Consider the following 15,328-nt stretch of genomic DNA (forward strand, 5'->3'; position numbering starts at 1 on the left):
CCCCCCTCACTATCCTTCTTCAAGTCTGCACATGATAGCGTTAGCTTGCGGCTAAGGTAGCACCACGGACTAAGCTAGCATGACCAAGCATTATTACCGGACATTTTAACGGGCAAGTTTTTCATTTTTTCCAATAGATTTCACCAGGCAAAACTGGCAAATTCTGGCTGAGGGTAACCCTGCTACAGCCCTTAATTTATTTCCCATTAAGGTTCAGTAAAACACTGCAACTGTAGTTGCACAATGATAGTGGCATCTATTGCTTTGATTTGTGTTCTGACAATATCATGCCACCACAATTTTCTCTGTAGATGAGTCTTTCATACAATTAAGAATATTAGTGACATTAAGATTTCCAACCACTGCTCCTTGGGGACAAGCTCTATTGAGGGGCAGTATATCGTCCCCTTGTACTGACTGTGTCCAGTCGCCGCCGTTCTGAACTGCCCGCATTTCTTGCACGTATTGTGAAGTACCTTGCGGGTCAGTTTTCGCGGGACAACTGGACCAGTAGGAGGAGCAGCAGCAGCAGTAGTAGTACTAGTAGTAGTAGTAGTAGTAGTAGTTGCAGAGGGGAGCTGGATACCCAGGGCCTGTGGAGAAGCCACCACAAAAAGGCACCTGGCTGGAGGATGGAGCTGGCTGCTGCTGCATCACCACCACCAGCTGAGGTGTCGGGAATGGAGCTAGGCGAAGGTGGGGCAGCTCAGAATGTTTGCGCTTTAATTTTGCCTTCCCAACCGATGTGCTGGGTTTCACATTTGTGTGTGCTGGGTCGGTTGAGGTGGGTGGCAATGCTGGTAGCGCAGTGGCACAGTCAAGAGGGTGAAGAGACTCAGCATAGGGGCTCGTCAATGCCAGCCCCTGCGACACTACGGTGTTGTCCTGCCTCTTTACCCTCTTGCTGTACCATTGAGTCAGTGTCGTCTGGCTCACGTCTACCAGCTGCAGATTTGTCTGTTGCATTATCATGCCATTCCCAATAACCCTTTGTCTGATTCTCCGGTAGTCCCCGAGGATGAGGTCCCACCTTGACACAGTGGTCATTCCTATCCTCCGGGGACTACGGTAAATGCTGCACAATGGATTTGGAAATGGATTTTTTTACCCTACTCTCCCGCTTCAGGTAGCGCAACCAAACCCAGAGAAAGATTGTATTTCCAAAATACACAAGCGATTCATTCTAGCAACTGTAACCGGTTGTATATGGACCCAAATGCCACACACAAGATTCCAGGGATCTTTGGCTGTTATTACAAACTTGCAGATACAGCAGGCAGAGTAAATCAGAGTCAGGAACAGAAGGCTGGTGGGTTTACCGGGAGTCAGGAAAGGTGGGTAGAACAGGAGATCAGTCCGTGAGATAGTGCTGGAGAGTCTGGCATGGAAAAGCGAGGAACAATCTGGCAATGTGTGTCTGGGAGGCAGAAATCTGTATAGTGGCTTGATTAGTGATCAGAGACAGGTGAGTGAACAGGTGAAGGGAGTTAGACTGATGAGGGGGGAGTGGCTGACAAGTAGAGTGAGGAGGGTGTGGAGCTGAACTGTCACAGCAACAATGTCTCAGTAAGTTCTTATGTCGTGGTTATTTCTTGCCTTTTCAAAGACTTACGCTAGGCTAATGGGTATGTCTTCACCTCAGGACAACGGTAATTTGCTGACTGAATTAATTTATTCTTAGTTTCTTTTTAAATAATCATCTAGATCAGCAACAACATTTACAACTGCAAAGTCATTATATACACTCAACATCTCACTGGACACAAGTCTAAAATGTAAAATAAATAATATTCCTGACATTATAATACTGAGTACAGTTTATAAAGAATAAAGAACACGGACATCAGTCCTTCATCCCATCCTCTCGGTGCTGATGTGATTGACAGCCGGCAGAGAAAAGAGGGGCTGCCGTCTCAGCCTGCAGCCGACACATATTCACGGCAAACTAAGATACACGACAGCTTTCATTTGTTCATAAAATTTCACAGTGGATGTGCAATTACTACTGCATAGTCGAGTTGACGTTAACGTGAACTTCACCTCACCTTGTTTCTACTGCAGAAGCGAAGGTACTGTAAAATCACACATCCTGTCAATGGCAATGTGAGAAAATGATGGTAACTAGTCTGGCCCTAATTCAGGTTCATTGTCGTTGTTTTTTCAGACCCCCCCTCCACACACGCTGTGCTGGCTCATAGAAAGAGTAGGTCATCTTAATTTTGGTCAAGGCTTTCTATGGCAGGTTCAGCAACTGCGGGAGCTGACTAAGTAGTATAATTATGAGAGGCCGCCTGGTCCTTTTTGTCTTTTTTCTTCAATAAATGTGTCAGAAAATGTCCTTTTGTGGAAATTATTTTGCTCTTTTTTTCAGGAAAAATCAGGAAAGCACCCTGGTTCTTCCCTGTGTACAGTCTGTAGTCAACTGTGTACCCATTCACATCAGACAACTCAAACAGTTTTAGCCCCCACTTTGTTGGCTTGGCTTTCATATACTGTTTCATTGTGAGCCTTTGTGGCAACCGTTGTGTTCAAAAGTTTCTCAAACAGAGGAGAAGAAGCAGCCCCCCCCCCCCCCCCCCCCCCTGCTCTCTTTCTTCCATCAGCAAGCAGGGCCGGAATCAAATGGTTCAAGTTAAAATCAAAAGTATTTAATATTCTTAACAGAAGCTAAAACAAATGCAAACTGAATTACACTATCAACAGTAAAACAAACATAATATTCCATGAAATATGAGGCCCCGTTCGGGCCACACGACAGACAGGTATGGCTGTCCCATGGCCAGGAGGAGGTCTGAGGATCTTTTGCAATTCGAAGATCCTTTGTCTCTGCCGAGTCTCTCAAAAGTATCATGTTTCACATTTCTCAGCCAATCGGTCAGCTCAGTGATTGGCCGAACCCTTCGAACTTCAGTCGGCCATCTTCTTGACCCATTCCTCCCTCCTTGAAGGCTGTGCTCAGAAACCCTTCAAGCAGACTGTGTGTGTGTCTGTGAGGAAAGTGTGTTTATTAGGACTGTGTGTATAGTGTTTGTGAGGACACTGTGTGCATTTGAGAACCATGCGTTTGTGGACAGTGAGTGAGTGTGTGTGTGCATGAGGACAATCTGTGTTGTGTATGTATGCAAGTATCTGTGTGAAGGAAACTGTGCGAGTACGACACTTTTAAACAAAAGTGTGTTTGTGTGTGTGTGCGTTAGAGGATGGTTTTCAGGAGATAATTATTGAATATGAATCCATTCTGTATTTATTCTTTTATTGATTTTGAGACTGAGCATAAAGAAAAGTGTGAGTTCTGCTTTTACATTCATTCAGTGATAACAATTACAGTAATATATGTTTGTCACTAAACCAGTTCACTGATAAAAATATACACTAAACAACTAATTACTATGTATTTTAGAAACAAGCACTTCGACTTTTGTCTCAACCTTCATTGTACAACATATGTAATTCACTTCATCTATATTTTGATTCAGTGTTTCAAGTCCCAAACAGACAAATGATGCAATATATGGAATTACAATTTATCAAAAAACTCAAAACGGTGAGAAGAATCAGAATTGTTCAAAATGTTTAAATGAAATAATTTCTGAAAGACAATGACACTTGAGTGTTTTGTTGACAAATATTCAACTAATCATAAATGTGAAAACCCCAAAACGCCTCTCAGCGAGTAAAATTATTACACATCTTCTGATAAAGAAAATAAATGAATATGACCTCAAAAGTTGAAATGTAAGCCAAATATGAACTTAAGTGTTGCCCTGCCAACCACAATCCACAAACTCAAGATTGGCACCGGCTTTCTCTATTTAATAACCTGATAAGGCTTCAAAATAACAATTAAGGATTGGAGACTGAATCAGAGTTAGTAAAGTGTTCTGGTTTATTGTGCAAATTGAGTGCTACATTGATTACCTTGCTGAGGTTGGTTGGGAAGAGGTCAGGGTGGATGGTGGTGTACAAAGTGCTGGACTTGACACTGGAGGACAGAGGTTTATATCCAGAGTCCTACTTAAGTTTAACTTTGTTTTTATAGAAAACCAGACCACAATCTGTCCCTAACCTTTACCAAGTGCTGATTAAATATTTCCATTAACAAGTTTAATAATGCTGTAGTTGCAACAAGCTTATATGGTAGTGAGAGATCAGATATTTTGGCAGAAATCAAGTTGAATATGTTCTCAGCGAAACATTTTATTAAGAAAGTCAAGTTTCAAAGTTGTGTAACTTGTTTCTCTTAACAGGGAGACTCTTCCTCCTCCAATGAACACAGAGACACTGACGAGTCCAGTGACAACATCAATGACTCCACCCTAAACCCAAGTGCAAACCCAGGATAAAGAGGTTCAGTGAATGTGGTGTTGAAGGTGTGGAGGTGGATCAGTGTGTCAGAGGAGACTCTGTAGAAGGACAGAGTGCCAGCAGGACAGTCCACATACACTGCTACTCTACCAGAGGAGGAGGAGGAGGAAAAAGGCAGGACTGTCTTTCTGTTATTGTGCAAGACAGAGTAACCTTCATTACAGCAGTTCAGACTCCAGGACTGAATATTACTTCCAAACCTGACGTCGTCACTGTTTCCTTTCCTTCTGATTCCTCTGTAACTCACAGCTACATCAACATCTACTCTCCACTCCACCTCCCAATAACAGCGACCTGTCAGACCATCTCTACACAGCAGCTGACAGCAGCGGTCAAATCTGTCTGTATGATCAAGGTATGACTGTTTTTTCTCTCCCATCAGTGTCACCTTTCTGTTGTTTTCAGACAGTTTGAGCTTTTTCTGTACGGTGTTCATGTCCAGTGTGAGTTGACAGGCATCTGACAGAGAGAACAAGAAACAAAGGCAGCAGTTTATAATCTTACTTATTACTTATTGATTATTACTCGTGCAGTGCCCGTTCACGGCGTGCCTGGTCCCGGACAGGCAGCAGGGACGTGAAGAAGAGTTTGGTTGTAATGTTGGTATATCTGCCCTATTGCTTGGCTCGTGATATTGCTTATTACACTGCTGTCGGGGGGGCGTGGCCACTCGTTAAGTGTGGCCGCTCGGAACGCTTGCCCCTTTGCAGCACGCCAAATGCTTGGCTTCCGGACGTGCTGCAGGGAAGTGGAGAAGAATTTAGTTTTATCGTTGGTATATCCAGCATCAAGCAGCAAAAGTGAATTGCATTCAATAAAGCCTGCTGAGTACAACAAGTCCACAAACCGCTGTGTGCTTTTGTATTCAAACTTTATTGATATTGAACGTGTCGAATGTCCAAATTGCAATAAAGTCAAAAAAGCACTCAATGGGGTCCCCAGCTAAAAGCACCCGCCAAGTGTGAAGTAGATCAGATGAATGGTTCTCGAGATATGTGAAGGACACACAGACAGACAGATAGATGGGCCTTGTTTGATAGTTAGATATTGGTTTTAAACATTGCGTAACAAGATTAATTCATATTTGAAGGAAAATTATAAAGATTGTGTAAACCTTGAATTGTTTGTGTAATGCTGTAATCAAACTGAATCTACACTTACATTTCCTCAGACCAGGTTTTAACCTCTGCCGTCCACCATGGTCCACCCTGGAGGAAGAAACACAGTCAGACCTGCACATTCTCTTGAGTTAGGTAAACAGGAACATTTAATAACCTTCCCTCTGAGTGAATTTGTATTCAATGTCAGTCCCTCTGATGTTTTAATGTCTTTGTCTCCTCCTTTATGTCTGTGAGGAATAAGATAATGTGATATGCTGTCCAAAAAATAACATTTATTATAATTGCTTTTCAATGAGCGGTGATTGAATCAAATAACTAAAGATGTACAGGTAAGATGGCTGTGTGATCTTGTTGGTGAAGTCAGTTTTAGGTCACCAGCGGATGAAAAGAGACATCAATTATACTGGTCTTTCTGGTCATACCTGAGACTGTCCAGTCCAATAGACAGCAACTTCTCTCCAGAGTCTCCAAGATGATTGTAACTCAGGTCCAGCTCTCTGAGATGGGAGGGGTTGGAGCTCAGAGCTGAGACCAGAGAAGAACAGCCTTCTCCTGTGATCAGACAACCTGACAGACTGGAATAAAGAAAAGGTTGGTACAGCCACATTTTAGGTTAACGTGGAGGCAGGAATCTTCACTAATATAATGAAAAGGATTCAGATGCAAAGCTCTTTAACAAAATGATTCCTTACCTGAGAGTTTCCAGTCTACAGTGTGGACTCTCCAGTTTTGCAGATAGCAATTTCACCCCTGAATCCTGTAGGTTGTTGTTACTCACGTCCAGCTCTCTCAGACTAGAGGACTGGGAGCTGAGAACTGAGGACAGATCTTTACAGCTTCGCCACGACAATTCACATAGACCGAGCCTTTAAAACAAATTCAAATATTAGAATCTATTGATTTTATTATTTAAATAATGTGACTCTTTTTGTGCGAGGCTCAAGACAAACACAGTTAACCCATATAATGCCCAGTGCAAAAATGCTAATAAACCTAAAGTAATTTAAGCTGAGCACAACTATTTGCTGCTTATCTTTGGTTCAAAATAGAGGTGAATTAAAAAAAGATTTCATTTTCAATTAAATTGAGCATTACTCTTGCAAATTGACTCTGACAAACCAGTGCTACACTCTGAATTTACAGATAGCTTAAGCTGGACCTGAGAGTTTTCAGTGTACAGTGTGTACTCTCCAGTCCAGCAGAAAGAAGCTTCACTCCTGAATCCTGCAGGTCGTTGTTACCCAGGTCCAGCTCTCTCAGACGAGAGGACTGGGAGCTGAGAACTGAGGACAGATCTTCACAGCTTCTCTTTGAGAGGTTACAACCAGTCAGCCTGAAAAAGAATCAATAGTTAAAAAAAATAATAATTGCTGTTCCACTAGTCAATCTCAGGTTTGGCATAAAGGCACAGACACATTCACACCTACAAGCAATGTACCATCTCCAACTAACTTGACCTGTCTTTGGACTGTGGGAGGAAAGTTACTCCTTCTTTTTCGTGCATTTTCCTTCAAAAACCACTAACACTTTTCAATTTCCACTCGTTACATGCATACATTCTTCTCAAAATAAACATCCTTCTTCACAGGAAACAACTTAGTTAGGTTTGGGGAACAAAAGTACTTAGTTAGGTTCAAGAAACGATTGTCATTTGGGTTAAAATAATTAGGGAAGTGCCTACACTGAAGCACATATGCAAGTTTGAAAGTTCTAGTTTCACATTGGGAACGAACAGCGTTCTCCTGTAGTAAAGATCGCCGTTTGTTGGACCCATCCATCACTCCTCCTGCCTTATGTAGGATTTTACACCTACAATCTATGGGTTACATTTGTTGTCTTTTTCATCCTTCACAGTAGATTTCGTTTGTATGCAATGAACAGAGCATGAGTAAAAACGCTTCCTTACATACTTGCAGCTTGCGCGCTGTCTGCGGAGGCTCACGCTACGACGCCAAGCGCGAGTACAATCAAAGCTTAAGTCATCTTAGCAAGTAACCAGATCCTGACCTTAGAGTTTCCAGTGTAGTGTGAGGCCTCTCAGAGAGCAGCTTCACTCCTGAATTCTGCAGGTTGTTGTTACTGAGGACCAGCTCTCTCAGCTTAGAGGACTGGGAGCTGAGGACTGAGGACAGAGCTTCACAGCTTCTCTCTGAGAGGTGACAGTCACTCAGCCTAAAGGGGATTCAGTAGTGAACAAAAGTTTTAAAAACACCTACACACAATGTACTGTCTCCAACTAACCTAACCTATGTGACTTTGGACTGTGGGGGTAAACCAGGGTACCCAGGGAGAACATGAAAACTCCACAACGTAAGGCCCAAGAGGGCCTGAAGATTCGAATCCTGAACCTTCTGGCTGTAAGGTGAAAGTGCTTATCATTGTATAGCAATGCAAACGTCTTGCCCATTGAGATCAGTTTCAAGAGATAGACTCTTAGTCATCTTTGTAGTAAATAACCTGATTCTGACCTGAGAGTTTCCAGTGTACAGTGTTTACTCTCCAGTCCACCAGAGAGAAGCTTCACTCCTGAGTCCTCCAGGTTGTTGTCACTCAGGTCCAGGTCTCTCAGACGAGAGGACTGGGAGCTGAGAACTGAGGACAGACCTTCACAGCTTCTCTGTGAGAGGTGACAGCCTCCCAGCCTAGGCAAGGAACAAATAAAATGTTAATACAAATAAAATGTTTAATCAAAGTAAAATATCAAACATTTTTAGTAATGTTAATGTATCTGTAGTGTATCCACCTACAGAGCTTTGATGGAGGCTTTGACCACTGGCAGCAGCTTCAGAAGAGCCTTCTCTGAAGCTGAGTATTTCTTCAGGTCAAACACGTCCAGATCTTTTTCTGATGACAGTAAGATGAAGCCCAGAGCTGACCACTGAGCAGGAGACAGTTTATCTTTGGAGAGACATCCTGAACTCAGGGACTGTTGGATCTCCTCCACTAGAGAACCATCATTCAGTTCATTCAGACAGTGGAACAGATTGATGCTTTTCTCTAGAGACACATTCTCACTGATCTTCTTCTTGATGTACTGGACTGTTCTCTGATTGGTTTGTGAGCTACTTCCTGTCTGTGTCAGCAGACCTCGTAGGAGTTTCTGATTGGTCTCCAGTGAAAGACCCAGGAGGAAGCGGAGGAACAAGTCCAGATGTCCATTTGGACTCTGTAAGGCCGTGTCCACAGCACTCTGGTAGAGATGTTTTGGTTTAGGTTTGTCTCTAAAGACTTTAAACAACCGGGAGGTTGTTTGTTCTTCTGACAGCAGATTGACACCAGAGTTGATGAAGATCAGATGGACATGAAGAGCAGCCAGAAACTCCTGAACACTCAGATGGACGAAGCAGAACACCTTGCTCTTGTACAGTCGTCTCTCCTTTCTAAAGATCTGTGTGAACACTCCTGAGTACACTGAGGCTGCTCTGATATCGATGCCACACTCTGTCAGGTCGGATTCATAGAAGATCAGGTTGCCTTTCTGCAGCTGATCAAAAGCCAGTTTTCCCAGAGACTCTGTCATCTTCCTGCTCTCTTCACTCCAGTGTGAATCTGTCTCAGCTCCTCTATCGTACTTGATCTTCTTCAGTTTGGACTGAACCACCAGGAAGTGGATGTACATCTCACTCAGGGTCTTGGGCAGCTCTCCTCCCTCTCTGGTCTTCAACACATCCTCCAGAACTCCAGCAGTGATCCAGCAGAAGACTGGGATGTGGCACATGACGTGGAGGCTTCGTGAGGTCTTGATGTGGGAGATGATCCTGCTGGCCTGCTCCTTATCTCTGAATCTCTTCCTGAAGTACTCCTCCTTCTGTGGGTCAGTGAACCCTCTGACCTCTGTCACCATGCCAACATACTCAGGAGGGATCTGATTGGCTGCTGCAGGTCGTGTGGTTATCCAGAGGCGAGCAGAGGGAAGCAGTTTCCCCATGAAGAGGTTTGTCAGCAGCACATCCACTGAGGTGGACTTTGTAACATCAGTCAGGATCTCAGTGTTGTGGAAGTCCAGAGTAAGTCGACACTCATCCAGACCGTCAAAGATGAACAGAACCTTGAACCCTTCAAACCTGCAGATTCTTGCTTCTTCAGTTTCACTGAAGAATCGATGAACAAGTTCCACCAAGCTGAACTTTGTCTCTTTCAGTCCATTCAGCTCTCTGAAAGTGAATGGAAATGTGAACTGTATGTCCCGGTTGGCTTTGTCTTCAGCCCAGTCCAGAGTGAACTTCTGTGTTAAGACTGTTTTCCCAATGCCAGCCACTCCCTTTGTCATCACTGTTCTGATTGGTTCCTCTCTTCCAGGTGAGGCTTTAAAGATGTCTTCTTGTCTGATGGTTGTTTCTGGTCTGGCTGGTTTCCTGGATGCTGTTTCAATCTGTCTGAACTCATGTTCATCATTGACCTCTGCAGTCCCTCCCTCTGTGATGTAGAGCTCTGTGTAGATCTTATTCAGAAGGGTTGTGTTTCCTTCTTCAGCAATTCCCTCAAACACACTCTGGAACTTCTTTTGAAAGTTGGATTTGAGTTTTCGCTGGCACTCAGTAAGAATCTCTTCATGAATAAAACAAAGATAACAATCAATGAGGGGTTGTTCCAGTGAATGTGTCATTTCTAACAAGTGTATACATACACTGTACACTGTATTGATTATATCTATTCATCTCATTTGATAACTAAAGGCTCTGAATAGGTTAACGATTGTGAAATTACTTAGTATCATTTATCATCAACTGACATGTTGTGCTTCATGTGTCCATGAACTCTGTGGTCTCCAAATAACCAGAAGGTTTATTACTTAATTACAGAGGGAATTAATAACGTCCAAGCAGTATCTTAGAGTCACACCAGTGTGCTCATTTTAAACATTAAAGGCAAGAAAAACAAATGTATTTTCTCCAGTGGATGTGTGTTTGGTAGCTTCTTCTGAAAGCCAAGGTGCAACTCGCTTTTTTTACATTTAAAGTCTTTGTGAGAAGTTTGATATTTTTGTTTGTACCATGACCTGTTCTGATTGGTTCCTCTCTTCCAGGTGAGGCTTTAAAGATGTCTTCTTGTCTGATGGTTGTTTCTGGTCTGGCTGGTTTCCTGGATGCTGTTTCAATCTGTCTGAACTCATGTTCATCATTGACCTCTGCAGTCCCTCCCTCTGTGATGTAGAGCTTTGTGTAGATCTTATTCAGAAGGGTTGTGTTTCCTACTTCAGCAATTCCCTCAAACACACTCTGGGACTTCTTTTGAAAGTTGGATTTGAGTTTTCGCTGGCACTCTGTAAGAATCTCTGCATGAATAAAACAAAGATAACAATCAATGAGGGGTTGTTTCAGTGAATGTGAGTCATTTCTAACAAGTGTACACATACACTGTGTACACTGTATTAATGACATCTATTCATCTCATTTGATAACTAAAGGCTCTGAATAGGTTAACGATTGTGAAATTACTTAGTATCATTTATCATCAACTGACATGTTGTGCTTCATGTGTCCATAAACTCTGTGGTCTCCAAATAACCAGAAGGTTTATTACTTAATTACAGAGGGAATTAATAACGTCCAAGCAGTATCTTAGAGTCACACCAGTGTGCTCATTTTAAACATTAGAGGCAACAAACACAAATGTATTTTCTCCGGTGGATGTGTGTTTGGTAGCTTCTTCTGAAAGCCAAGGTGCAACTTGCTTTTTTTTTACATTTAAAGTCTTTGTGAGAAGTTTGATATTTTTGTTTGTACCATGACCTGTTCTGATTGGTTCCTCTCTTCCAGGTGAGGCTTTAAAGATGTCTTCTTGTCTGATGGTTGTTTCTGGTCTGGCTGGTTTCCTGGATGCTGTTTCAATCTGTCTGAACTCATGTTCATCATTGACCTCTGCAGTCCCTCCCTCTGTGATGTAGAGCTTTGTGTAGATCTTATTCCGAAGGGTTGTGTTTCCTACTTCAGCAATTCCCTCAAACACACTCTGGGACTTCTTTTGAAAGTTGGATTTGAGTTTTCGCTGGCACTCAGTAAGAATCTCTGCATGAATAAAACAAAGATAACAATCAATGAGGGGTTGTTTCAGTGAATGTGAGTCATTTCGAACAAGTGTACACATACACTGTGTACACTGTATTAATGACATCTATTCATCTCATTTGATAACTAAAGGCTCTGAATAGGTTAACGATTGTGAAATTACTTAGTATCATTTATCATCAACTGACATGTTGTGCTTCATGTGTCCATAAACTCTGTGGTCTCCAAATAACCAGAAGGTTTATTACTTAATTACAGAGGGAATTAATAACGTCCAAGCAGTATCTTAGAGTCACACCAGTGTGCTCATTTTAAACATTAAAGGCAACAAAAACAAATGTATTTTCTCCGGTGGATGTGTGTTTGGTAGCTTCTTCTGAAAGCCAAGGTGCAACTCGCTTTTTTTACATTTAAAGTCTTTGTGAGAAGTTTGATATTTTTGTTTGTACCATGACCTACCTTTAGGTTCTGATGGGTTCTGATTTGGTTCTTTTGATAATTTCTCCACTAGATCGTTCCTACCAATCTTCTCTAAAACTATTCGGGTCACTTTAATAGTGTTTAGTCTGTCGTTGTTGACCATCTGATCCACTGTGTCCATCCGGTCTGCATTCTCCAGTCGACTCTTTGGGATTGCTGGGAAGCCTTCTAAGACCTTCTGCTGCAGGTACCACTTGAATTTTTTAAACTCTTCGGCTCCTAAATCCTCCAAAATTCCAATGAGGCGCTCTTTAGATGTCGCCATCTTTCCTACCTGGAAGATACAAAATATATCGTTTTTATGATTCTACAATTCTTATATTTTAAAATCATGTGATAAAAGAATAATAATCATGCTGTACAGATTTACTGACAATCAGCCACTTGAAGGAGAGTATGAATGAGATTGCTTATATTGCTCACCTGCTGAACTCGCTTCAGGTTAGTTTACAGACACGTTCCACCTTCATGTGTGGAGGAAACACTGGAGAGAAGAAGCTGCTCATCTCTTCCTGTCAGTCCTGGTGTCTTTGTCCATTTGATCTGAGGATAACCGTTACACCCTCATCACTTCAGAGTCCAAGTCTAAAATAAAACAAGTGTGACGTCAGAGCCAGTCCCCATGCTGAACACAGCCTGACCCAAGCCCCTTTTTTTCCCTTTCTGAGTCGTCGGTTAGCCATAACTACATTGACGCCAACCGAAAGTCCTTCTCCACAATCTCGCCAAATTGCTCCCACACCCGGGTTTTTGCTTTGGTGACCGCTCTAGCCGCAGCTTTTTTGGCCAATTGGCACCTGTCTGCTGTTTTCGAGGACCCTTGGGCCAGCTAAGCACGAAAGGCCTCCTTTTTTTAGCTTGACTGCCTCCTTCACCGCTGGTTCTTAGGTCGCCGCCACGACAGGCCTCGATGATATTCTGACACAAACTCCAAGCAGCCGCTTCTGTAATGGAGGGCTTGAACATGGCCCACTCTGATTCCATGTCCCGACCTTCCCAGAGATGCAAAAAACCTTCTGGAGATGGGAGTTGAAGACCTGACTACACGCTTGGGTTTACCAGGTCAATCCGGCAGCCTCCCCTATCACCTGATCCAACTCACCACCAGGTGGTGATCAGTTGACAGCTCTGCTACTCTCTTCACCTGAGTATCCAAGTCATACGGCCGCAGATGTGATAACATGACATCAAAATGGATCATCGATCTTTGGCCTCGTGTGGTCTGGTACCAAGTACACATATGAATCGCCCTATGCTCAAACATGATGTTTTAATGGTTTATCCATTGTTGCCCACGTGAGCATTGAAGTCCCCCAGCAGAATTATAGAGTCCCCAGTCTGCGCCCTTCCAGGATGCCAACTAGAGACTACTAGAAGGTAAGGGTGCAACGGATTGGATCATTTTTCGGATCAGCATAGAACAGGGGAGGAGACAAATATAACTTTGCTTTCCATTTATTAATTAAAGAACTTCAAGAACATTTAAAGCAAATAACTTTGGGCTATAGTCTTACATAAAAACTAAAATATTGAAGATGTCCAATTTGAAACAAAATGAAATAAATAACAAATAAAAATAAAACATTCAAGAATACTCAATTATATTAAGTTTAAGTGCAACAAGATGATCAATATTGAAAGAAAAAAACAGCCAGTGTCTACAGCATCAAAAAAGAAAAAAAGCAGAGTAGACCGTAGCTAGCTTACACTGTTTCAACTGAACTGAACTGCTAGGCAACAACTTGGGTCTCTGTTTACTGTCAGGTTATGTCATTCAAATACACTGCAATAAACTTTGAATGTTTACCATTACCGTGAAATGGTCTACAACTTTCCATTTTTTTTTCAAAAAGATGAGAATATCTCCATTGTCTGGGGAGAGGGTAGACCTTTCTGTTGTGACTGGGATATTGCTATTGGGCCTGTCTAGCTTCCACTCTACTGCTTCTGTCAGCACCTGCACCAGGTGTGTGTCTGTGTGACTCTCACAGAGGGGGCGTGTCTACAGGACTATGAATCTCCACTCCTCCGTGATGAAGTGAGCGGTCAGTCTTTTCCTTTTCATTGGGGAACGATCTTCACACTGAAGTGGGTGCGTGAGGGGATTTCGTAGCGTGGCTCAAGCACTTAAACCAGATTTTGAAATCCTTTGTTTTCCACAACAGAGTGTCCCCCGTCGCTGACAGACCAGGATGGTGGTGCTTCAAACTGTATTGCCGTTGTCGTATGTCTTTCTCTTTAAACAACGCCTACATAACGTAACGCTTTTGTCCACCACCCTCATCCCGTCATTATAAGTTACAGGGAAGACAAAATGCTCCCAAACTTGCGACTTAAATGACGCCGGGGGCTTCTCAAGTTCCCCCGCTCCTCCACTCGCCATGACTTTCACCGTTAAATGCTTTTAACACGCTCCGTTCACGTGAACACACTACTGCTTTATATCTGTTCACTGCGAGTTGTTACTTGAAAAGGAACAGCAGCAGTAAAACTTTATTACACACTATTAAACTGTAAAAATTATAATCCTCAATTAATCTGAACCGATCACGGATCGATCCGTGATCTGTGACACTACTACTAGAAGGCCGGGTACTCCAAGATGCTGCTTGGTGAACAAGCATCACTGGTTCTATAAAGGTCAGCTCAAGTTCACGCAAACAGACTAATTTCGATTTAAGTACTCAAGATAATTGAGTGTGCATCCTATTCTTAAGCAGCCTGAGAGCAGCAATCCACTTTTGAAGATGTGGAACACTGTGATTGCCTGATTGCCTCTGGCTCAAACTGGACCTGAACTGAAAATTTGAGCAAGCTCTTGTGGAGTGTGAAATTAACACTGTCAATAACTTACAGAGTTATCAGCCAGAGAAGATACAGTGCAGGTTTGGAGAGAAGGTTCACTCTTGGAGTCTGCAATAGTGTTTACTCTGTTTTTATTTGTTATTTTTAATCCACGTAACCATAAATGAGGAAGTATGAAGACTGCAAAAAAACCCACTGGGCAAGCAAAAAACGATCTTTCCTGCAGGAGACCGTTGTGAAGTCAACATTGGTTTATTTGTCACGTAACTTCCGTACTTCAGTAAGAGCAGTGTAGTAATTTTTACCCAAACAACGATCTTTTCCGAAACATAAGTAGTTTTGTTGTCTAAACCTGAGTAGTTTCCAGTTAAGACGGAAGTTCATTTTTAAAAGACTGTATTCATATAACGAGTGGAAATTGACACCTGTTGCAGGAGTTTAGTAGGAAAACACATGAAAAACGAGGAGTAACTTTTAGTAAGATATCGTACGAACCATTGTTGAGAGGATGTGTGGTTCTCTCTGCAGAATCTGCTGCTTGGATTCATT

General features: G+C 42.5%; 1 protein-coding gene across 3 annotated transcripts; it reads right to left on the minus strand.

The window, feature by feature from the left end:
• Positions 1-3,505: 3,505 nt before the first annotated feature.
• On the minus strand, positions 3,506-15,328 carry LOC306711832 (NACHT, LRR and PYD domains-containing protein 6-like). Of its 3 annotated transcripts, XM_079180879.1 has the most exons (13): positions 15,275-15,328; positions 12,398-12,559; positions 11,954-12,248; positions 11,219-11,494; positions 10,486-10,761; positions 8,234-10,034; positions 7,955-8,128; positions 7,494-7,658; positions 6,646-6,819; positions 6,179-6,352; positions 5,909-6,061; positions 5,527-5,573; positions 3,506-4,824 (listed from the first exon to the last, which is right to left on the minus strand). In XM_079180879.1, the coding sequence occupies exons 3-13, from the start codon at positions 12,237-12,239 to the stop codon at positions 4,241-4,243; spliced, it is 4,110 nt and encodes a 1,369-aa protein (XP_079037005.1). In that variant the 5' UTR covers positions 12,240-12,248; positions 12,398-12,559; positions 15,275-15,328; the 3' UTR covers positions 3,506-4,240. The 3 variants fall into 3 exon arrangements, with proteins under 3 accessions (XP_079037005.1, XP_079037007.1, XP_079037006.1); XM_079180881.1 differs by lacking the exon at positions 11,219-11,494; XM_079180880.1 differs by lacking the exon at positions 7,494-7,658.

Source organism: Pholis gunnellus (genome assembly GCF_910591455.1).
Source record: "Pholis gunnellus genome assembly, chromosome: 19".
Taxonomy (NCBI): Eukaryota; Metazoa; Chordata; class Actinopteri; order Perciformes; family Pholidae; genus Pholis; species Pholis gunnellus.